Consider the following 26,376-nt stretch of genomic DNA (forward strand, 5'->3'; position numbering starts at 1 on the left):
AATGGCATTATATTATTATGCTATATTGTGTGTCTCCTATATTATATTGTCGCAGAGGCCGATTGTCACTGCAGGGTGTCGTCATTCGGGGACCTTCGCAGGGGCTCCTTTTGATTGTCGTACAATGCTAGTACATGATGTACCAAGAAAACGACATTAACAGCCCCCTCGCAGGACTACTGGTGCACGGGGTCAACCAGCGAGCTTCTTTGACACACATAAATCGGATTACCAAGGCGGTGTTCGGTTCTTAAACGTGGCTTATTCAGTTTTATTGACCGAAATCGTTCGTCTACACTTTATGTTCTTTCTTTGAATTTTTTTTTTACCGCAAAATTATTCCACGACGATAGAGTTGAAGAACAGAACAAACGGCATTGGTTGTGGTCACAAGCGTTACGGTCCTGCGGACATCGTTATTGTTTGTCAGAAAAAAAAAATTTCGCATTTTACTTTCACAAAGGTCTTAAAGATAGCCGCACGAGCAGTGGCTTCTATTGATGTCAGCTGTTGCGGCACCCTGAGCGAGTTTGTATAAATTATACTCGACCAAAGATGCGTATATAAAATTGATCGTACGACATTTGGTCGACACGGTTGTGGTTCCCAATTATAATTAGTCATTCGTTTGGCCGTAGAAACAGAAAACCCGTTAAACGAGCAACATCCTCCGCCGCCTATCGCGTTTAAACATACTGTCTTCTTTTGCTTGTAGTGTCCAGTATTGTTTAGGACGTCAACAGATACGAGTAGCTATTGCTATGATTAGAACGAGGCGGTTAACATCGCTGCAGTGGATATCTAAAAGAATTCAAATTGATTATAACGATTAAACAAATCTGTAACTGTATATTTTACATATTTTCAATCTCTACCCACCATCTATGACGCTACTGGTACTGTCGCCGATGCATATATTAATCATTTAACTTGTATTATTATAATTTTTTGTTAAATTCTGATGAAACACAGTTTTGGACGCGTTCCTCGAAATCTAAAAGACACCGAGAAATAAGGCTACGTGACACTACACGGACTTTTTAAACGTGTATTATACTTATTATACCATAATAAAATATGTGTAAATGTAGATGTATTATAATAACGTTCACATGATAATATTGCCTACACGATGCATGTTTATTTTTTTTTTCTTCACCGAACGAAGACGACGGCCGGTCGAATAAATCACTACATTTTTGTATGCGTTTGCCTGTTGCGCTAAGGAAATCGAAGGAGACCGCTGATTGCGCCTTATGTGTTCAACTTGCACCGATCTATTACAAGTGATTTATTGGACAAAATAATAGTAACATGAATGGTTTATGTGTCTCACGAAAATTTCTCGAGTATACGCCTCGTAGGTTTTATTTATTTATTTTGTATCAAAACTATACGCTCACTAACCAAGACCCATCGCAAGATATGTTTATATGCTCACAATCGCGCTTTATTATCTTTCATTTAATTTATTATTGTTGAAAAAAAACGCTCTTTAATTGGCGGATCTCTCATCCCATGGCAGTGTCGGCCGCGTGACGTCTATATCCTTACACACACCGCATTAAATCGTTGTTGTTATTATTATCATTATCATACGTATCGTATATATACACATGCACTTAACGTGTACAATGGCGACGGTTAATTGGTCAGTGCGCGTTGCCAACAGGAGGGTATATGTTGTTAGACGGTGTACATCGCATGAGAACCACTGGCTGAGTTAATGATGACATTACCGGCGAGTCGTGACTGAGCGAATACAGAAGATATCGGTAGAGGAGGTTTGGACCGAACCGATACTTGTTCTCTCTATCTCTCTCGCCGTGTCTGTCGAACACGGAGATCTCTTCATCTTCTTGTAATATTCTCGTGTGCTGCAGCTGCAACAATTCGTGGAGGAATGGCTCCGCTGGTCTATTGAGACATTGCTACGTGTTCTTTTCAACGTTGTAACACCAATTTTCTCGTTTAATACAAACGCGCGCGCATGATCTCCTCCTCCTCTCACTGCCACTAGGCATTGCTTACCACAACGCCTCGATTCTTATAATATACATTTTGTTTTTTACCGTACGTTTTATAATACGGCAGTAAGTAAGTGTGTGTACTTCCAAACAAAAGGTCCCAGAGGCGACGGCGGTCGGGCGGTTAGGGTGACCGCGCGCATCGCAACACAGGAATGAAGACATTAAAAAACCATCAGACCGCGAAGCGCGCACTGAAAATCCGTTTTTATCAGGTTGATTACACAAACACAATATGTAAGACTCGCGAAGGAACTGCGGCAGCCCGGTAATTACTTGTTTGGTGTCTTGTGCAGCGAACGTGTATGTACACATATAACAATAATAATATCCAAGTTACTTGTGAATACACCGCTCAAAATGGTTGATACCCACAGAGTGTTTACGGAAGCGTAACTTGAAAGATTTGGGTTCTATCTGGTCTTTATTAGCCATCACCGCCGCAAGCGTACCTGCAGTAGTCCATCTGCACAAGTACATAGAATACACCACATTATAATGAACTAAAAAAATAAAAAGCTAGAGTAGGTATGATACAATATAACGACTGAAGGGTAAACCACTAAACATAATGAGCGCGGTTTCAGTATCCTGTATTTTTTGTTATCTGTTGTATTTATGCAATGATACAGTATCGGTTTGTATTATGATCTATTGCCTACATTGGCGGGAGATACTTTTTTGTATTATTACTGAGGTATTTTCAATAATTATATGGGACCCGTGAGCACGAACTCGACGTTTTGTTTTGTTTTATTATATTTTTTTTTAACGAAACTTTTGGTGCGATGGTATTATGAAGTTGGTTATGGAAATTATATACGCTATGGGTGTGTGTGTGTGTGTGTCCTTCGCGCGGTGCTCGACAAAACGATTTTCTATGTTACTTTTTTCCCACAGATTTTTCATAGATTAAGTCATGTATGTTCCAATTACACACAGTTACTAGAAAAAACGACGATAATCGGACAAAACGCGTCTTACTTGTTTTTTTTTTCTTTATTCTTTTCTACCCGTGACTTTCTACCTGGTCGATTTGCATGATCGTTAACCCCAATTAACATCGCAAACACGCGCGAACAACTTTATTATAAGTGAGGCTGGCGGGTATCTTATACTTGTGTCTAGTTCTATGCGTACAAACAAGATTGGTAGAATGTTTTTCTAGAAGTCTAAAAATAAATATTTTTTTTTCAATAATACTTTTATTTGTGAGTAATATTGAGCATTTTATACATGAATATTTAGTTAATTATAACTAGTCGTGACTAGGTGAATGTATAATTCTCTATAATTGAGTTATTAGTTTGATGTATATATGTTTAGTAATTATCAAAGTAAAGACGTTATTTGCGTTTGCATTAGTCTGTGTTTATGACTCGCAATACATAATTCGTGTTTCTATACATTCGCTGTTTAATCATCTAAGCGTTTGGTTAACTGTTGAATACGTTAAATTTGGATAAAATAATGTAAAGATTTAGAATTGATTTATGTGAAAACGGCGATATTCGAATTACATATGTACACTTTTTTTCATGTTATTTCCGACGTAAATAAATTAAAAGAATTTTTTTATTAATGGCGTATTCTGGTGAAAACATCTTAATATAATTTGAAAATGATTTAGTATAATGTAAAATGTAAATCAGTGAATCAAAAGCGATAAAAAAATATAGTACTTTAATGATGGTCAGTAAATCACGTTTAAAAAATATTTTATTTATGAGTAGATGGTATCCTAATTGTGAAATCATTGCTTATTTGCATAAAACAGGTCGTATTTATCACTAGTATTCTCTGTGAATATAGTACAGCTCTATTAAAAATAAACGAACGCGCACATTTGTCTTGGATTGTTTTCGGTTTTTGCAACTATTGTCTTAATTTAAATTCGTATAAATTTACATATAAGCTACCGATGTGATACATAACCAGCTTAAACGCAAAACAACATACGTACGGTGTGTACATAGGTGTGCGTAAACGATTACTATCCTAGAACATTTATTTAAAAAACGAGACGTTGGTTGCACCGGGCGACTCAGCATAAACGCGTAGGCTAAACATATCCCATAATAACAATAATAAAATATAAGTAAAAAATGTTAAGCAAACCGCAGTGTGGTGTTAAACACAAACACGTAGTCATAAATACGCGTTACTGTAAAGGAACAATAGGGCACACGGGTTAGAGTTTTTTATTTTTTATATGTATATACACATTTATATTTAAATCATGATTAACTGACCTTTTGTTTTGATATTTTGTCTGTGTAGGAAGAAGACGATTACCAGTGGTGGACCGAGGAGGATATATGGAAGTTTCCCCCGCCACCTCCCCGTCCACCGTTCTTGGATCCCCCTTATTCGGACGGCCTGACCACTTGCGACTTGTGCTCATGGGCCCTAGAACCTCTAGACGGCACTGACAACGGTAAGTGTATACACAAACTACTATTGTACCTCGACAATAAGATACATTAAGGTTCACCTAATTCGTTTGATGATTATTGTTTACCGTTCTTTTGTCTACGCTATTTCCTTTTTTAATCGTCATTTTCCGAAACCCGTTACTCGCTGATCAGCCACACGTAAGATACAGACAAGAAATTGCATTTATTTTGGAGTGCCACAGTCACTATGTATAGTAATTGTTATTTTTACGCGCCCGAACGACACTTAACACTCCCTAAGTATTTTGTACACGTGTCTGGGTCGTTTTGTTTTGCTCGCAAACGCGAGTGGAAAAAAACAATATGTTAAAAAATGCGTCGAAATCGTATTACCTTTTTTCTTTGACTTTATTTTCGTGCCCTTCTGAAATAGCTTTTGCCGGGCCTATGCAACTGCAGTAGTAACGCACAGGAAATCGCCAGTTGGCACGCACCCAATGCCGATAAATTAAACGATGACAATTGGCTCGTCTCACCAAAGTTTTCATTATGTTCGTTCGCCCCTCTCGAACGATTTCCCATGCGATGATATTTTTAGCGAGGAATCATAACATTTTCTCGGCAGAGTCAAATGGCTGTTAATTCTCGGCTAATTAGCTTGATTGTTTAGATGTTCACTATATTAACTCGGCGCCCCCTCACTGGTCGTTTCCATCTGTACACTGTTATTCTGTGTAATTCCAACGAAAATTCATTAGCATACAAGCACGATAAATTATCCAGAAAAGAGTACTTATCGATTCTTTGGTGCCCCGTGTATCTGCCCAGTCGTGACAACGCGTTTGGGACTTTATTAGGTACCACAACTCGGTTGAACTAACGTCTGCATACGCTATATCATTACCGTGACAGCATAATTGTTGATTTAGCTCTTATTAATTTCGTTTAACGATGCTATCTCTGATTGCGTACAGAGTTAGATTAGTGCATTCAAATTAAAATCAATGTTTATGTGCGTTATTAATAAATGATTTAATTGCCGGTTAGCGAGTTGTCTGGATATTTTTTGACACCGACTCATAATTCAAGCGATTTATCGTGGCGCTGTAATTAAAGCAGCCCACGCATTCCAACAGTACGTTTTGAAGTCGTCGGATCGTATGGGCTGCATTGGATAGCGTACTTTTTAGTTGCAAGCTTCACGTGTAAGCGGCACAGTGCAGAAATAAACGATCGTTCATACCGTCGAGTATTGACTTTTAATAATCGATATGCGTCACACGTTTTCAGTGTATTAACACACATTAGTACGGTGCACGCGCAGGACCCCAAACCGGAATGTATTATACTAATTATATCTTTGGCGCTAACAAATGATGCACTCAGAGAATAATGGAAATCATTTTATTTCATCACGAATACGCCGCAAATTGTGCTACACGATTTTTTCGTTGTAAAAAATTAACAACTATTTAAAAGTCTTTGCGTGTGCATTACGCCGTGTAGATGGACTTTTGATGGATTGGCCCAGCACCGCGTTTAATCGAAGAGAGCGATTTCTTCTGCGGTACACCATTTGATCGTGAGCCGTGTGCATATTTTTTAATGAGCTTTATTCGCGGTGTTTATAAAACGCGTGTAACTACGTGATCCCATTCAGACTGCAACAACGGAATTGCATTCCGTATCGACACGTGCCGTTTAAACTCGCAACAAATTACAATGGCGTAAATGATTCGTTTTCTTTGTATCGTCGGCGTCGAAGGATGTCCAAGAGACGGAGTAGATGTATTATTTATGTAAACCCTAATGGACCGACGAGATGCTTTGATTAGAATATAGTCGTAGTCGAGTCGACGGGAAGCATTCGCCCAACATTCGTCTGCGCACTTGTCTCCAAACTATGACAGTATTAAACGCATATTTAATGTACCCGCCGACGACACTCGCTGTTCACACACCACCGCAAAATTAATACTCTCGGCCGATTTTCGGTTGCAGATGACTTTGTAATACGTCTTGTCTCGACCCACGTGCGACACACGATCCTGTAGCGATCCTTAAGAGAAAATTATAATTGCGTTTCCGTGTCTGCTACGAGCCCACTCCTTTACAAGTTGTGTAGTTTTTGTACGAGCACACGCTCAAAAGTGATGATTGCATTTTCAACTACTACTTCTACTCCTATTACCACTCTACGCGACTACTACTGTTAGACAAGTCGTGCGCACAATAATTTATATAACGTTTGGTCCTAATGCGTACAAATAAACTGCCACCTACGCATCTAGTAGTTTATGTTGTGTCGGCAGACGTTTATGTGTCACTAAACGCACGCTGGTAACCGGTAAATGGAGACTTCACGGGTTGACGGCATCGAATGTATTCGTAAAAGAGGTGGAGAGAGACAGTGCGAATTACAAAAATAACACGCGCACAGATAGTGCGGTTCGGGTTTGTTGTAATATACGACGGGTCCGTTTTTAATGCGAGTGGTCGACGCCGGCAGCGAACTCGCTTTATTTTAATAATTTATACACATGTCTGTGCGTAACGTGCATATTATTTTTCCGTGAAGGTCTCTGGAAATTGCGTGTTGGACCCTCCAGTCCTATAAATCCAAACGTTAAAAGGCGCGCGTGTTGTGTAAAATAACGGAGCACTATTTCATAAAGCCTGGCGTTTGGGAAAATTGCGTTAAAAGGCGCGCGGTGGGGGTGTGTAATGCGGACGATCGGCGACGGGTGTTCGTGGAAAACGCAGATTTTGGCATGAAAACCAGACCACTATATCTGCAGCTCCTATGTCGATTGCACAGCACACAACATCTATTCCGACACTCACGCGAGAAAGGAAAACNACAGCACACAACATCTATTCCGACACTGACGCGAGAAAGGAAAACATTAATCACGTCGCCGTTTAACACGTCCCCGAGTCTACCCTAAAGAGGATATCGTATATACATAATAATAATAATAATAATAATAAAACGCTAGTGTCGAGATAATTTCTTTTTATTTCCGCGCGCGCGTGTGTGTTTGTTGCCGAAAACCAAAACGCAGCGGTGAAATGGGCGGCGTGTTTCGGCCGAGTTTGTATGATTTGTGAGCTGCGACTGTATCTAGACGTTGGTTGTTTTTATTTTTATTTTTTTGACGACAAAATGAGTCGTTAGAATCGGTTGCAGCCGGAAAGAGGTGTAACTCTGACGTTCTATCACTACACGCACACTCGAATGGGATACATCCTCTGATTTTGTTTTCGCCTCAGACTCTTTCGAACCGGACCCGACGCTGCCGCTCCTGGATTGGATAATGACTGCGTTCGGAAATCATTATAATGAACGGGTTCCCATGTTGTAATAACGTTATCATCGGGCGAAAATATCACGTTATTGGACGGTACACGTATTGATGAAACGCTCGGCGGAGGCGGTTGTTACACGAGTACGTTGTCTGTACTCGTTGAACGTTAGTAGTACTCACATGTGTGTACGATTGGCCTTTGGCTTTGTACGTATTGTACACGTTGAAGTGCGCGAGAACTCGGGCAGTGATCGAACGGCGGCGGTGAGGTTACAAGGAACGAACGGTTTTTAATTTAGCCATCAGTTGATACAATATCTTTGACAGGTATAATTATGTACGACCGACAGGCTCTATGTCGGCCCGTGTGTGTATCCATGACATTTAATTAAAATATATCAGTGTTAGTTAAATTATCGGGACGTGGAAGAAGAAAAGTAGATAATACAACGAGCACGTTGGGTTTGCCCGGAGCGTCGGCACAGCGTTACATGGACGCGGGTTCGTTCTTTCGGCGGCCGAATCCGCTTGTGGTGTACTGAGAACAAAGAGTGGAAAAATGTATGTCATTTTTTTTTCTCCGTCCGTAAACGGGTACACGCTCGGCTAGTCTATCAAACCTATCAACACACGTCCGAAAATTAAAATACCTACTCTCATATTTACTGCCACGATGTGCGTATACGACTGACGTGCACACTCGTAAGAAACAGATTTGTTCGCTAAACAATGAACGCCATGACTGAGTGAAATATAATTGTTCGATTAAGCTCACGGGTTGGTTTTCATCGGTCGCGTTACTCATTTATCTGTACACGACTGAATTCCGTTAGGTGAGTAAACAGAGGCGGCTGTTGTATAAATTCCAATGACGATTTGGACGCAGCCAGTCATTCACCGCCTTTAGTGTTTTCTATTAGAAACCAATGAAGAAAAAAAGGAACACGACTGTAATTTGAAACCGTGTACCTGAGACACAGATTGCAGTTGTGTGTGATGTGCATTTGTTTACCGCCAATATTTACATAATATTTTTACGGTCCGAAAACTTCTATTTCAACTGTTCAAACATCATTGCCGTAAAAACGTATAAGTTCCGTGTACGTCCTCCACATATCGGATTCGTTCTCGCGGGCTGTTGATTTACCGTGTTCACGTGGTAAAAGAACAAGCCCGGTAAAAATGAGTAGAAATAAGCGTCTCTTGAATGTTAGAACATATTTTTCGAACAACGGATCTACTGAATAAAAGAAAGAGCCAAGGAGAATATCTCGTTAGATGAGGAAACCGGCTCTGGAAATTATAAGTTATGTTACACGCCGAACGTCTCTATACGCCGCTGCGGCAGTCCAAAAATAAAAAAAATAAATAAATATATTGTATGTATTAATAATAAAACGCGGATACCGAGAATTGAGCATTGAGAGTAAAAAAGTCTCTAAACGCGACCAACGCATAAATCTCGACCTATTCTTTTTATTATCCAGAAGATCACACGCTGTAGGTATTATAAATGTTTCGGGATGAAGATATCATGATAAGGAACCTGGCGCTGACTGTTGAAATTATGTATGGAAGAATACTTGTGACCGGTTTTGTCGAACCATATCGAACGGATTAAACGGAAGAAGCAAACTCTATGGAGAATACCTAACAAGTAGCGGGCTACTTATATGGTAAATTACTAACGTTTTCTAGTCTTCTATATCGAGATAATTGGCGATCACGATAAATACCGTTCGAGTTGGGCTCTTTATATTATTGATAAAAATTCGAACATTGTGATGAACAGATAAAGTTACACCAAACGGACAAATAAAAAGTCACCTTGCTTTAGAACCAACGAGAGGAACGAATCCCAAACTCGGCGTTCATGAAGAAACGGCAACATCATTAACTTCAAGAGTGTTAATCAGACAGTTAATAATTTAATAACTTTCGTAGTCATTGATTTCATGGTCTAATTAAATTTTTAATTATTCATATCGGATACGCCAGTATATGTATTGCGGTAACAAAATTAAGTATCGCGATTCAATGATTTTGTATTACATACAGCTGGGTAGTATTAAAGGATTATATTTATAAACATGAGCGAAACAACTCCGAGAACTCTTGTAACATATTTCAGCATTATTCGGCTCGCAGTTTATTTTTCGCTTTCACAAAATTTTACTCAATTTATAGACAAACGTACAACTAAAAATAACACATGATCAAGTTTCGTGTTTATGTTATTCAACCACATGGCAATCATTTATTCGTGAATTATAATTTAAGGAACCGCAGTGAATTTATTTTCAATTTTTAATTATGACATTTTTGCCGCGTCGTTCGCCCAACTATTATTTTTGCTCGTAAATACTTGTCGACGTTTTTTAATTTCTCATCGACATACCAAGTCATAAAACCACTCGGTAAATCCTCAGTCTACTTTACACGCGCGTCTGAAATATTAATATTTATATAATACCCTTAGCATAATACATAATCTAGTTTATGGGGGACGAGAGGTGCAATCGAAAACGGATTAAATCAGACCGGCTCGGATTTAATTCGTATTTGAAAAATGCGTTTTTAATTAAAATTTCGTAAGTCGCAAGGCGCGTATGACGTCAAATACCACTTGGTGTTTTAATGGTACGAGTTGAAACGTTTTACGTTCATCGAAGTCGTTCACTTTATTGACGACAGTAATAACAAACAAATAGAAATAGAGCGATTTTGTCGTTGCGTCGAGGTCTTAACGAGGCAAATGAAAATGTCTGAGAAAATATCCATCCGAGAAGACGACGGCTAGACGATGAATTTCTCCAAATATGATATTCTGTTCGCCTGACAATCATCCGACGGGTGTCGGCGAATAAATTAAAACTCACAATTATTTTTCAAATGTTGACGGGTTCACTGAGAAGGCGTAATTATAAAACACACGCGCGTGTATTCATCGGCTTGATATTATAAACGTATACATAAATCTGTGTCTTACCACGAGAAAAGTCTATTGAAACGACTCCGTTATGAGATCAACGCGTAGTTTGTTTAAGGATAGGCAATAAATACATATCACAGACACGCGTTCGAAATCCGATTCCTAAAACTCGTAAACCGCTTCCGTACGGTCACTAACGTCTCTATTAAGTGCACATTTTTGTTAACCAGACGTTTTAAAGAGAAATCCCTTTAATTTATGTGTCCACCAGCAACGGTAACGTGCCGGCAATAAATATCACACGGGACAAATTATCGCACTCCACGCACAAGTGGCGACAAAGCGTCGGTTGACAAACGTTAGCGAATGAAGACGTGATTTTAGTCGTCACGATTCCTGAAACGATTGCGTTATCGTTTAACGGCGACGCTTTGCCGCGGACAAACAATCCTAAAAACACAATCTATGTACTGTACAGATAGTTAACGACGGCTCAGCACGAGCAGGAGCGACGTCGGAGTAATTTAGACTTTCGTCGGTACGCCGCTCGCTTTCTTATTTTACATGTCAATAAAATACATAACCGTGTACACTTCTAACCGGTTTTGACGATACAGTGACTTGTCAAGTTGCTAATTAGTCAACACGGATGCCTATCATACGAATGATATAACGGTCGAGTATTATAATTTTTATGATCGAAGGCGTCCCGTGCGGTTGATATTAATTCGACGTCCAATAAAATATATTCCCATTGAAATGGTCCGCACGCGGTCGCCAGATTTGAAAAACCAACTGAGCGACGGGCACCGCCACATCATAGAAATATATGATGCGTACAGATGCGAGTGTTCCATTTCGGTGTGTATGCGCGTCAGGGGTATTCTTAACAAAAGTTTCATGTGGCCGCATTAATCGAGTAAATTATCAATGGACTCGTTCGACAATAACATTAAAAAAGTTTATTCGCCGCGTCGAAAATTTAGTAGTTTCCAGTTAGTTGTATTTCTTTGTGCCTTTTGTCTTACTATCAGCGTACTCTTCGCGTTATCTCCTTGTGATCGGCTCAGTCCTCCGCCGCGGAGAATACCCATTACGTGTACACACACACATTACCAGTACCCACAGGTTATGCGTAACGAGCGCGTTCGTACAGCTGAACATTTTTACTATGTCTACTACACGAAATTTGTATTATTATTAGTCAGCTTTCGATTACTACGCGTATATTTTACTTTTTTATCGCAGCAATAAAATCAGGAGACACGCGCCCTCCTCTATTCTTACCGTATGTGTATAATTTATGTAATTGTTTTGTTTTCATTGGTTCAGTAATTATCCGGGTGGTGTAGCCGGACCATTTTTGGATTGAGACCTATATTATATTTTATTATTCGTTTATGCGTACAAAAAAACGCCCAAAGCCATTTCGGCCCCACAGTGTAGTATGCGGTAGCCAAACGAAACATTTACAATGCGTTTTAATTATATTCGTGTCACGTAACCATATATAAAGATTCTGTATGTCCGTTATAATAATTATTTCTTGTGTTTTTTTTATTTTTATTTTTTAATCCTAACGAAAAGCGTCCGTGATTAATTAAAGTACGTCTGTACCACATATACCGAGAACCCGGGAAAATATGTCGTGTAAATATATTTTTTTCGTCACATAGAACAATAGGTCGCTTGTTACGTGTACATATTTTGTCGTCGAGGTAATTACATTGTAAAAAAATTCAACTCTGCAGTTTTTTCCGATGTTTACAGAACACAGCGACAAACTCCATTTTGAAATGATAATGCGCTTTTTATATTATTATCAATTTTAGTTTAGCATAAACTTTAGCGGACAAGTGAAAAACTGTGCGCTCTAAAATCGCTAGACGTTCCGTTGATTACCAACAAACAGCTGCATTAGATTCGCGTGGTAGTCTTTGAACGGTTAACAGATAGAAACTTTTTTTTTGTAAAGTTTAAATCGTAAGATGCGTCGTGCCGCACAAACTTTGCGATTAAATACTTAAAACTTCAGTAATTACCTCTTGTATAAGATACTTTCATGCATATATAAATATTATTATTATTATCGTCATGAAAGGGATTTGAAAAGTTTTTCAATTAGTTCAGTCGTCTCAAAGGGATAATGTACAAAATAACCCAACAGGCGACATGATCTGCGATCGGCACTCTCTTGTGCCGCGTTGAAAAACCAGTGCGCTTTGGATGGAAGTTAAATTTGATCGCGCAAAGTGAAATTATTCATCTTTAACTGCCCCGCGGCCTGTCGCCGTCACTACAATGATTATCATGTACACGTGATCCAACACACGAGATAAAAAACACCATCGCGGCGTTTCCGTGCGTTTATTTGGTCCGTATTACATTATAATAAAAAAATAAAAGAAAGATATAACGACGATGGTGACAATTTTTCGAAGAGAATCCAATGCGGGTGTGGTGTTTACCTCGGAAGACCGCGAACGCTATTAAAGAAAAGTGCCGACTAAAACGAAATGATCATCGTACGCGTATAGTGATGCGATGGCCGTGACACCCGTTCCCACGGTGTACAACAAGAATTGCTGTCAGTTCGGGTGACAATGAAGACATCATACTAATACACGCGATGTACGTGTATTATAACAAAATAATGTACACGCCGTGTAATAATCGTGTGCGGCGGTGCGCCATCATAATGTAGTGGTCGTCTATTAGGTACGGCCACACTGTTGTTCACTATTATTTTTCCAACCGTAACACGTCCTCCGCTCACATTCACGCCCATCCTCTTCTTGTTACACCTAAAGATATCGCATACGGCCATCGTCGCGTGTATAAAGTGATCATATTAACTCATCAACCGCTCAATAACACATAGCCGATCAAATAACGTAACTGTCCACCGGCGGCGTCGGCGATTTGTGTTTTTATTTAAAAATCCACACAATACGATGTAATAATCCAATTATCGCATGTGTGTTGTTATAATACAATAATATAATAAAACCATTGTTGTTTCGTTGACAGGTATGTTGACAGTTCCCATCGCCGAGGTGACGTGGCCCATGATACTTGTGCTGGTATCGTTGCTGTCCGCCGCGATTGGCGCCCTCTTCATGGTCGTCTTCCTACACCTCAAGCTGTGAGTACACACTTAATATAATAACATTATTATCATTATCATAACACCGGTGGGGGGGGGAGCTACTAGTGGTATACGGTTTATTATTATGTTTGTGTCACTGCACGCCACTTACTGCTCGTTATACTGTACTCGATGTAAAAATACTCGACCGTATCTAGCCGACACCTCCTCTGAGGGGACGGAGGTTGTCTACGCACCACAGGTGTTAACGATCGCATTTTTTTTTACGACTTGACCGCAATCGTCGTGTGAAAATGGTAACTTTAAATACAATAGCTGAAAAATACAATATAATAATACATACTCATTATATTCGACGGAACAAATTATCGATTAATGACTCATTCCTGCAGAAATCTGTGCGCTAAAGTTCTGAAGGACGGCGAACGAATCTTGGTGGTGTACATGTCAACATTAACTCCCACTCGAAACGAACTTGATCAGCAGTATTCTCATCGCTCGAATGCACAGCGATGGATCGATGCCATTTAAGTAAAATCAAATTCAGAGAGCTTTGTACTTTTGTGCTCCGATGTGTTCACGTGCTTGCTTTGCAGGTATTCAATAATACTAACGGTTTAAATTACATAAAACGTCGTTGCGATACTCTTTTATCGACAGAACTGCGACGCCCACACGGCAAGTACAGTTTATAAAACACCCGACGTAAGAATACATTACACGTTATGAATAGGTACTGAGTGTTGTAAGTACACAGTACCGTAAAATGTCCGTACTTGCTATTGCGTGGCGTATATAGCACAACGACCACCACAGCTGTCGCATTAACCTACACAATAATAATTATTATAACCATACCGTGTTTGACATATTTATACACAAGTGCGAGCAAATTGGTTTTCGATCAACCGAACCAAACACTTCCTCCGCTGTACTGTACCAATACGTCCTCCCAGTGCATTATAGGCCGATAATTCCCACGCGAGATGTACGCTTTTCGTTAAGTAGTTACACTTTCACGCACAACGGCCGTTATTATATTTGCTTGCGACAATTTCAACACATTACGGTAAATATTGTGTTTGGCACCGAGAAAGACAAGCGTATACTGTAAAATGTACTGCAGTAAAGTNCGCGAGATGTACGCTTTTCGTTAAGTAGTTACACTTTCACGCACAACGGCCGTTATTATATTTGCTTGCGACAATTTCAACATTACGGTTAATATTGTGTTTGGCACCGAGAAAGACAAGCGTATACTGTTAAATGTACTGCAGTAAACTCGATTCGGTTTTTATACAATAGAAGAGTATCGAGATTTCCGTTTGACGACCTGTGAATACAATAGATTGAAGATTACTGCACAGAATGAGTAAATGATGAGCCAAAGCCGGATGTAACGTTACTATCAGTCTGCGGCGGCGGAGCTATGACGAAGCACCAGAGGACTTACAATCGTGAATCGCGGGGAAAACCGTTGGTGCTTTTTCCTATATACGTATAATATTGCGAATATTTATCATGTTGTGCGTTTGAACCGATGAAAGGCCCACGCGCTGAAACTGGCGAACGGCCGCCGTAGTCGAGAAATCACATGAGATATTTCCCAATGGTAACTCAAACGATACTGTATGGCCGGAGCATTAGCAATAAAACGTGTATAAAACACAACCAATAACTCAGTGCACATTGTAAGTGTACGCGATAACAGCCGGACCGTAAGTCGTCTTTTATTTTTAACTTTTATTTAACTTTTACTACACGACCCAATAGACGTGTACACCATTGACGAGTGTGCTCTACAAGGTTTTTAATAAATATTCATAAGAACCGTATAGATACGTACTTTTTAATAAAATATACCTCATCCGAACAGCGTAGCAGTATATCTCCAGAAATCTAAAAACCGAAGGTCTCCAGCATTGCCAATAGAATAACTTCATGGATAGTTGATTTGAACAAAAAAAAACAAAAATACTTCAAGGTTTCGAGTAAAAAAAAACCTTCGTGCTATTGTGCGAAATATTAGAGAGAAACAATACTCCGACATGTGTCATCCAAAAATTCAATGCTTCGAATACAATTATTTATATTAAAAGAGAAATTAAAAAAAAATGTTCCGCGTGGGTTCGGTGGTCAAATATTTTCATAGTAGACGTATTATTGACGGGCGTCTATAACGTCGTATGCAAAGAACACACAAACATTAACACCTCCTACAATGCAAGATGACTTTGCAGAAATATAAGATTATATGTGAGTTGCCTATATCAGCCGACCGTCTTCTTTTAATTAAGTCTTTCCGTCGACGGTATGCCCTTACAGAATATATCATGTATTTCTGAACTATAAACCGACTGATTTTTATAGGTTCTCGCCCGTCGCAGTGAAATATTTATTATGTATTAAATCGTTACACCGTGTGAAAAAAAAAAAACAAAATTAGGGGCTCGTTACGGCAAACTTGGAGAGTATGTAATTACCGAGTACGCTTAGAGTTTATCGCTCTGGGCGGTGCGATATGACTTAACGATCGCCCGTCGACGCGTCCGGAGTGTATTATACGAGTACACGGTTTCCTCTCTAGGGGCCCTGAAGGCTTCACGTTAAATTATACGCTGTGTGCCGCCGTATTGATAACTGTGATAAGACGACGCGACCAATTAGAAGTCAACGTGCCTATCAACCGGCGAGCGTTGTACAGATCCGCTCGATGATGTATCGGCGGCCGCTTATCAAAAACGCGGATCTGATTTGCGTGGGCGACATTCCGGTAACATTTTTTGTAACCTCATAATTTACACGCCGCGTTCGCGGAATGATGATACTGCACAGTGGAGGGGGGATGCACGTCATTGTGACAATGGTAATTGTGTTTTCATATTCTTATATAATATTATCTCTACACGTATCTTATTACTATTATCCAAATTCTATGTGCGTTTATTGATATAGTAATTATTATATTTTTAATCTAACCATAATTTTTTTTATTGTTTCAGACGGCTGTCCGGTCGCACTGCGCCGTCTCGGCCAGGTGAGTGTCTCCCACGTATTTAATGTGTTCTTATGTAAAAAAAAGACGGTTAATAACACGAACAAGATAAGTCGTTGTTCGCTATCGATTAACAATTTACTCAAAAAGGAAAATTATTACTTTTTTTTGATTCGTCATTAAAAAATATACAAACGTGGATCGTAAAACTTTTTTATTGCTTTTTCGCTACAAATTAATAATGACGGTAAACAAACTGTACGGGTCAGTTAATATTTATTTGACTTTACGTTATAGCAGTAGGAATTCATTATTACAATAAACCGAACAACATAAAAATCATACGCTGTAAAACGAATCGGTTAAATGTCGAGATAAAATTTTTTTTACAAAATAATAATTTAGCAGCAAAGTACAGTGAAGATATTTTTACGTATTTTACAGTGTATTAATAATAATTTTCTACATATAAACACATTGAATAAAGGCTCGTCATAAACGGACGGGCTGCGTTTAATTAGAAGAGTCCGCATATATCCCTTTGAACGTCTCGGAGTTGTAATTATTGTGATGTTCTTTAGCTTTGCTACGCCGGGACCAAAAAACGTGTGTGTGTTTTCTCAGAGACAGTTCGAGACGGTACGACACATCTGGAACGCTGTACGGTTTCCATTATACGATATTATTCGAATTCCGTCTTGACAATTCACGTTCTTTGTATACATTTTTTTAATTTACTCCATCTGTGAGGTGCGTAAGTGCACATCGAGCAAACGTATAAATACCCAAAACGGCGTACAATATTATGATTTATACTTTGCTGAGCAAACAGCAGTCGGACAAAAGCAGTGGCACGCACGAGCGGGTCGTAACAACCGAGTTTTTAACCCAAACATTAACAGTCGCGAGTCTGACTATCGCATTTATGATTGTTCGTTTTATTTGATTTTTTTATGGTCTCCAACGCTGCCCCGCGCGAATTTATTCGAGCAGCCTGGAAATGCGCGTTAAAATCACGTACGGCGGTGGTCCGTATCGCTTATCGAAAGACTAGCGTAATTTATGCGCTCATTGTTCGATAGAGAATGCTGCGCGGGAGGACTTAAACAAGTGGCAGTCTAGACTGGATTAATTGTTACGGTCGCGCTAGATGCTCTTCAGGCACCGAGAGGCACTTGACTACCGGGCACCTATGCATTGTGTTACACCGTTTTGATAAAAATAATTGGTGTGCACAATGTGTTGGTGTTACTGACATTATTATGTGCGATGGTTTGCAATTTTATTATTGTTTTTCGATAGGTCGTACGGGAAACGCGGTCAAGACACTTAGCCGACAGTCACCACCACAACAACGATGGCCCCGAGTTTAGTTAAAAAAAATATAAAAAATATTAACGATCGTCCTCGTGCACCGCAAATGTGGTGCATATCTATCGACATCCAGTGGTTGTGTGAGTATACATGTAGTATATGTTTGGGGTGGCGGATTTCTTTATTATTAACACAATGAACGTTGTATTAAAAAATATGTGGAAAATAGCTAACCCCATAGACCCAGTCGCGGTTCCAGTACAATTATACGGGAATAACGAGTTCACACAAATTTTCGACTTGACAGAACAATGCAACGGGCGCGGAGAATTAATACGTTTGCCGGTCGATGAACAGATTAAGTCCGAATAAAATTTATGCGTCCGAATCTGATAGACATCAAGGCGCACACACATTTCGTCTTTTTTCCCCCAAGTACACGCATGTTCGTATGCGCCACATACGCGTACTATCGGACGGACAGTGTCCCGCAGTATATTATTTTAATGGCACGCCACAAGGATACCAACGACTGTTATTGTTGGAGAATATTATGCATGAAATGTGTATGCGACGACCGAGACAGTTTCCGCCGTCATGGCGTTCGTATAACGTATTGCCTATAATTACACGTGTAAGTTATTGCGATTGTGAAGCTTTAAACGGCGGCATTCTGCATGCGCATAGTTCGGATGGTTTGAGGATGTCGCGGTAGCCCACCAAGTTCATTATTACCGTTAATAGTTACACGCAGTCGAGGGACACGATAACGCGTTTGGTGTGCGATGGAATTTCGGTTTTAAACCGCATAATGATAACGTCGAGCGTATCACTGTGTATAATAAACGATTGAAATGATTTATGACGAGTAAAAAATAATGCGAACAAAATATTCGCGGTATCTTTGTAGGCGAGTAATCATTGAAAACGCTTAAAAAATGTAAAGCGATATTTAACTGCAATATTTTAAAACGCGCATTGTGTTTGAAAAACGGAAAATAATCATTTTTGATTTTGACCAATTATTTTCGGAAAAAAAAAGTTTCGTTCTAAGTTTTTTAGGTTTCAATGATAAATCCTATATGTTTTGTGTTTTTCTGGTNTTTTCGGAAAAAAAAATATTCGTCCTAAGTTTTTTAGGTTTCAATGATAAATCCTATAATATATAATATTATGTTTTGTGTTTTTCTGTTAAGGGCATTGAAATTGTGTTTGAATTTAAAACTCTCTCGTTGATATAGGTACAGTCAGAAAATGTGAAATACGTGTAGTAAAGTTTGTAAGATAATATTTTTCAATCAAAAATCAAAGTGTGTGCCTACACGAAAAAAATGACAATATTTTTTTGCTTATTTGCTCGTTGAATCAAAATTTTTCAGAGTAATCAATCACGTTTATTTGTCAACGGGTTAAAGACATATGATGCGATTGTTTATAATACAACAATATAATTTTCACGACGATTTGTTTTTAGTTTTGTTTATTAACACCGTGTACTAAATGTTATAGAATTATTTATGTTTAAATCATTTTAATATGTTCTTCTGATTATTAATGAATACATGACTTTTTTTGAAAATTCACATTACCAATGAGCGCATGTTTTGAATTACAATATTCCTATGAAAATGCATAATTTTTAAGTCGATATTATAAATAATAATATCACAAAATAAACGCTTTTTACAATGACGGATTAATTTGATTTACCCGGTGTCAGTACTTTTTTTTTTAAGATGAAGTGAGGTAACAGTAAATGTACTCTTTTAGATAAATGCACAAGTTTTTATTTCGGACTTGCATTTAATATGATAGCGACTTATACGAGACCAATGCTTTTTTATTTCAAATATAATTTGTTAAATATTCTAAGAGAACAAATGAATTTAAAACTGCTCTATTCGTTTATATTTACCTCACTTCTCGTTTTATATTAATATTTTCAATTTAAAAGCGAACGACACTTATACTTAATAAAATAAAATTATAACAAAATATGTTAACTTTTTCGTTAATTTTCAATATTTTGCCTTTCGCAGAATGTTTGGTGTCGTTCGAACCGCCTACAGACAGAGTGCGTCATCATCACCATCATCACCACCAGCAACACCAACGTCGTATTTTGGGAGCAACGGGCGACACGCATCGTCGCGGCCCAGTCAGGCGGTCCGGCCAGGAAGCTATATCCAAATATTCAGGGGGTCCAGGACGGCCGTCCGGCGGTAATGGGCTGATGGTCGGAGGTCGAGGAAACAGGGACGGTGTAGTCGGAGGCGGCGTAGGTATCGGTGGTGGCGATGGAGGGGGTGGTGGAAGCACCGGCCGTCAACTGTTGTCCATGGTGAACCCAGGTGATTGGTTTCGGTGGTTCCGGCGGAAACGACGCGTCGCGCTACCGCCTAACGCAGTGCCGCCCAACCAGATAGTACGGGCAAACCATTACACGGTGGAAGAAGCTGCCGCCGCCATACCAGTCGTGGTGTACGCTTCTGTCATCGGTCAAGACGATGTGCCCGTGGTCGACGATGTACTCTACACCGAACTCGACCGGGTGCCTACACCCGCCTATCACAACGCCGGTTATGCTTTCGACCAGCACAGCAGCGCGTACTACTCAGACATGTACGAGCCCATCGACCCTTACCACCAAAGGCACAACTCCTTGCCGTCCGACTACGTATGACACAGGCTTTAAAGCTATGCGTTGTCGCCCGACTTGATGCATACACAACACACGGCATTACCGAAATCGTCTGACTACAATAACGGTCGAGGGATCCGTTTAACAATTTTGGTGAGTATCATCGCTCAGTAGCGATTTTTTAATTTATAGTTGTAGAAAAATTTTTTTTAGAAAATATAAGCATCTTCTGAGTATTGAACTATTTTTACAACCACAACAATAATAGATTATTTTTTCATTTGTCAAAGGGAACGAACGGGCATGTTTAGTTTCCGGGAAACGCGCATTCTTCTAACCACTACTCGGACTGTTTTCTTTTTTGTGTTCGCATTCAAAGAATGTAATAAATTTTGAAATAAAGCTAGCGAAGGTAAAGACATCTTCTCCCGGAAATAGCAACCAAAAACTCCGCCGTTCAATTCTGTTTGCTCAATTTCAGTACAATGGCATTTTGTTAAAATATGAATATAATGTTTTTCGTTCGGTCTCGTGTGTTATGCAAATTCGACAAAAAATCTGTAGGTGGCGTACAGGTTTGGTGAAATAAAGCCATTTTTTTCCTATAGTTTTTTATTATATTATTATTATTATTGCTGCTTAAACAACACACTGTTTTGGCGTAGACTATAAAACAAAAATGAAAATTAATATAAAAAAAAAAATGAAATATTACTGGATGAATTGTTCGAATCGCGAACGAGAAAACGATGTAGTCGTCATCTTAGCTGGTCAAATGTAAAAGTTTATTTCGTTGGTAAACTTATTCGCTTTTAGTTGTGATCCGTTCACTTTTGAGTTACGCCATACGGGGCGCAATTAAAAAAACATCATATGCGATTAAAGTAGTTAAAAAGCGGATACGGTTCTTTTCATAATTCTTTTTTTATTATTATTAATAATTAAAAATTTAGTAGAAAATTGCAGTCTCATTGAATAATTCACATTGAAACTGAAAGAGAGTGAGAATAATTAATTATGTTTTTCACCCCTTGACGTTGAAAAATATCAATTTAAACGAGGTCGTGTTCGTTATTAAATAGTAATTATTGCCCGCATGTGTTGTATATCACCTATACATGAACGCGAACGGTGGCGTTATTCAATAAACCCTTTTGGACATGTAATTACAACAAGCAATGTGTGCAACATCCGATCAGGACAGTTATTAAAAACTCGTCATGCCGACTCGTCTGTCAATTTTCGCCTTTGACACTCCAATGTAAATTCATTACAGAACTTATTATTTCGGCTGACGTATGAGCACTTGCAATTGCCGAAGAGTAGGGCAGAGAACACGTGGGAACGAACGGCCCGAAGATAAAATATGAAAACACTCGGAGTTTTTGTGTGTGTCCCAAAAAGATTAATAACCGAAATTATTCACAGTCACCTTTGGCTCGTTATTATTATTATTAATTTTTTTAAATTAAAATCGCCTTATAACACACTCGACGGGTTGTCATATATAAAACGAAAAATTATTAATTGCGCACAACAGCCGCCCGGTGCAGACGACACACAGTGTATTTACATAACGCGGATATGTATGTAAATATAGAATTAACTGGGAATAATTTAGGGCCTAGTTAGTGATGTAGTTTATGAACACATTCGTCTGTGAAACTTATTGCACGCCGGTGCTTATTAAAATAATAGACGAGATTTCCTTATGTGAAATTACTACTGTGTGTTGGTATAAATAAGAAATCGTAAAATAATTTTATTTTAATAAGCGGTTGTATATTTTATTTCCTATGTCAAACACGAGTTAATGTTTACGACTTTTTTGTTTTATTGCAGAAATTATGCACGTCCACTGCACACCAACAGCAGCGGTCACGCTTATTTACCATTACTCACACGGCCATTTGATGAGAGTACCTCGGCCGTTCAAGCGCAATCGCTTTTTAACAACGACCGTGTACTGAAAAAAGACGGCCGTTAAAAAGTACAAAACGGACGGAAGGCGGCGACCACGACGACGACAACGATTAATTTATTAGTATTATTTTATCATCACACGGATCGTATATTATCCGCGGAAAGTATATAAATGCGTTTACCAGCCAACGCAGTTGCTTTTTTAAACGATATCGTCAATCGATATGTTCGTCGCCGTCTCTGATTTTTTCTCATATTAAATAATTCGATTTTTTACTTATTATATTTCAATTTTGAATAGTTCACACGTATTTGCACCGACCGGTTTATTACATTTTTAGTAAAATTACGTTTTATCATGTAAAAGAGCTTTTTAAACGCTCGACAATATTCTCATTGTAATATAATTGTAGCCGTTGTTGTTATCAATTTTTGTATAAAATATTTGTTTATAATATAATTGTTTTTCTACGAATTTTTCAAGTTTAGTGTCATCTCCGTAAATATTACCACTAAATTGTCATCTTACTTTGTAACCATCTCGATCGTTGTTGTGGTCAGCTACTTAGTTGTATATAACACTATTTTTTCGTATTGTAACGTTATTTTTTGTTTTTTTTTTTTATATAAATATTTTGTAATATACGTGTAAAGAAATTACTATTATTAGTTTGTCTCTATAAGATTTTTTTTTAGTCTCATTTGACACCACTGTACACACGATGAACATTATTATATGAAAAAATATATAAGTTATAAGCTTCCACCGAATGTGGAACGTATTTAATAACACGATGAAGGTTTTTATTGCAATTCCAATATCTGTACCAACCTGATCTCACATTCACAAATGGTGTTCATAAAATGTATACACATGTGTATATAAACATTAATACTTATATCATGTTGCATTATAAACGAGGTGGAACTCACAAAGTACAGTCATCCCTAATGATTGTATTTGAAATGCCAGTCGTATTGTGTACTTTTATAATCGCTACTATATTATATTTTCAACCGCTTCGGATTACATCATAAATAATCTTTTTAATTGGTGTTCGCCGAAGCGATTGTAGCAGTATAGAATGAGTGATAGAAGATGTTATTTCACCAAGTACACGCGTACACACCGTTAGTAACGCATACCGTCGATTTTTTTTATATCTTTTACATATTTACACACAGTATAGATACCGGTGTTTAATACATCGGACGAAGTGAATAGTGTTGTGTGTGGGAGTCATCTGTCGTATGTACTTAGTCACAGCTGGCCACTGACCAACGACCTCACACAACCTTTTTTCATAGCGCAGAGGTTTTTTTACTTAGGGTACTGTTAAAAAGAAAAAAAAAATTATCAGGTGAATGAAACTTAATTAACCAATGAATGAGAGACGAGGAAGTGATTTTTCGTATTGTTTAAAAATGTCTTCGAACTCAACATTATGGTAAAACAAACATAACAAAGATAAAACGCCGGACACCGCCATGTGAACACTCAATAAATTAACATCTATGCGCTAAAGTTGAAACATTTTGTCTTGGTCTCATGACAAATAAATAATTTTTAAAAGTATTCAAGTCCAAACATTTTATACACTCCTTCTGGCGATCTTGACAAAATTATGTCGTGTAAGTTGCGTCGGTCATACAGATTTCTGAAAGAAAGTTAAATTGTAATGTCAGGAACTCATGCCGACAGTGTATATTATTTTTAAAATCGTGTCTCTTATATTGCACTACTAATATTGGTTTTTTTGTCGATAACCTCTTTAAAATCTGTAACTAGACGTTGGCCACCATTTCTAAACACCTGAACGTATTTTCGCATACAGTCCTTATGAATTCCTGGTATGATTTTCAATTTTTTAATTATGCATTAAGACAACGTGCACTAGACCCTAAGCCCCATAAAAATAATGAAACAACACAACGATTGGGACGAGTGGCTAAACACCTTCCAAACACAGTACATGCCATCTCACTACTGCTACTATTGCACTACGCACTTATGAATTTCTGGAACTATTCTCTCTTATTTGTAACAAAATGTCGATTTTGGCCTAAAATGTTAATTACGTACCTCATGAATTCCTGGTAAAAAATTTCAATTTTGTACATTTTCAATAAACTGATACGAAAGCGTAACTTGATAAGAAATGCCGAAAACGCCTTAAAATTATTTCAATGTAATTGTCGAGTTCTAAAATCCATTGACGTGTGAACACAAAAATGTCCATATTTTCAAATGCAACAATTTTCAAATTTGAGCAATCATTTTACTATTTGAATATATATCTGATATTGATACTTTTCGTTAAAAATAATTGATAGTCTATAAAAAATTCTAGAATTATTTTCATGTTTCTTGTATTACTATTATTAAACTTATTCAACGAGTATGATTTTATTACACTTTATTGTCAGTAAACCACTAGAAATGTGCTAAATACATTTTAATAAAATATTTTGGTAGTTTTAAATTGTTACACGATATAATGTGTTCCCATAAACGTTTTTCCTTCCACTATACCGTATATTCATAATAATGTTTTACATAAAAATGTACTTTTTAAAAACATTGAAGCAATAAGTTTTTGCTTATTTTTTTGTGTAACATTATTTCTAAAAAGGCTTTTTAAAGAATTCAAGTTATAATTTACATGAAAAGCTGTTCAATATTTCTTTGGTTACATAGTGTGGTTTGAAAAATAGAGCGTTTTAAACTTTGTTTTATAGTTTTTACAATGATGTCTCGTTATTTACAAAATTTAAAACGAAAAAAATATTTTGCTTCAATTGTAAAAAGCAAGATTTTTTTTTTTCTGACAATATCAGAAATGATTTTAAATTTGTAAAAATTAAATGTTCTTTAATGTTAGTCTAATTTTTAGCCGCTGGCTATTATTTCGGAAGAGCTTCTAATGTATAACCTTACCGATGGCCTCAAAGTAGTTAATTGGTCGGATTCAAGTAGGCGCAGATATATGTTATTTGTGATTCTAATTAAACAATTCGGGAACTAGCTTATAGATCATGTCGGTGGGACGAGAAGAACATTAAAAAAGATATATTTTGACATTTTACTATCAAAAATCGTTTTTAATTAAAATATTTTCTTTTTAAATAGGCAATTGCCAATTAGGAAAGTAATAGGAAGTTTAATTACGAATGTTTTAAATATATTGAACATAAATGCACTTTGTATTATATGGAAAGACGAAATTTGTTTAATTAACAAAGATACCAGGTGCTTTTAACTCCTGTGGGTTTTGTTAATTACAATTTGTTGCACACGGCTAACATTTAGTATTGTCAATTTCCTATGACTTGACCGATTACTATTAAGTCGAACAAATTTACAACCATAATAAATGTGTTGTAAAAACATTTTAATGTTTTGATTCGCCGGATGTAATGTACAATTACATTCGTGGGTACTTCAATTGCAATATAATTGTCATAAAGCAGTAAAAAGGAGTTGGTTGAGAGAAATATTTGTGTTGTTTATAGTCATTAAAATGGTTAAATTTCATCCATCTTTAGTCGAGTTCACTTAAAATGATCACTAGATGCAATAAAAAACGAAAAAATTGTGGTAATGTAATTTCTATGATACATCATGTACTATTTTATTAAGTATTTTAATTAATACGAAATAGAATATCTAATTAGACAATCGTGGCACGAATTTCATGTTTATCAGTGGTAAAATGTGTTTTATTATAATT

The 26,376-nt window shown here is 37.7% G+C and overlaps 1 protein-coding gene across 2 annotated transcripts in view; it reads left to right on the plus strand.

The window, feature by feature from the left end:
- Positions 1–23,311, plus strand: part of LOC126904875 (uncharacterized) — a 57,904-nt gene extending 34,593 nt beyond the window's left edge. For both annotated transcript variants that reach the window (XM_050684211.1, XM_050684212.1), the window contains exons 3-7: positions 4,308–4,464; positions 13,694–13,808; positions 16,775–16,809; positions 20,121–20,875; positions 22,565–23,311. In XM_050684211.1, the coding sequence (XP_050540168.1) occupies positions 4,308–4,464; positions 13,694–13,808; positions 16,775–16,809; positions 20,121–20,764 (951 nt within the window). In that variant the 3' untranslated portion in view covers positions 20,765–20,875; positions 22,565–23,311. The remainder of the gene's footprint in view (positions 1–4,307; positions 4,465–13,693; positions 13,809–16,774; positions 16,810–20,120; positions 20,876–22,564) is intronic.
- The last annotated feature ends 3,065 nt before the right edge of the window (positions 23,312–26,376 follow it).

Source organism: Daktulosphaira vitifoliae, unplaced genomic scaffold (assembly GCF_025091365.1).
Source record: "Daktulosphaira vitifoliae isolate Bord-2020 unplaced genomic scaffold, ASM2509136v1 Scaffold_4, whole genome shotgun sequence".
NCBI classification, from domain to species: domain Eukaryota; kingdom Metazoa; phylum Arthropoda; class Insecta; order Hemiptera; family Phylloxeridae; genus Daktulosphaira; species Daktulosphaira vitifoliae.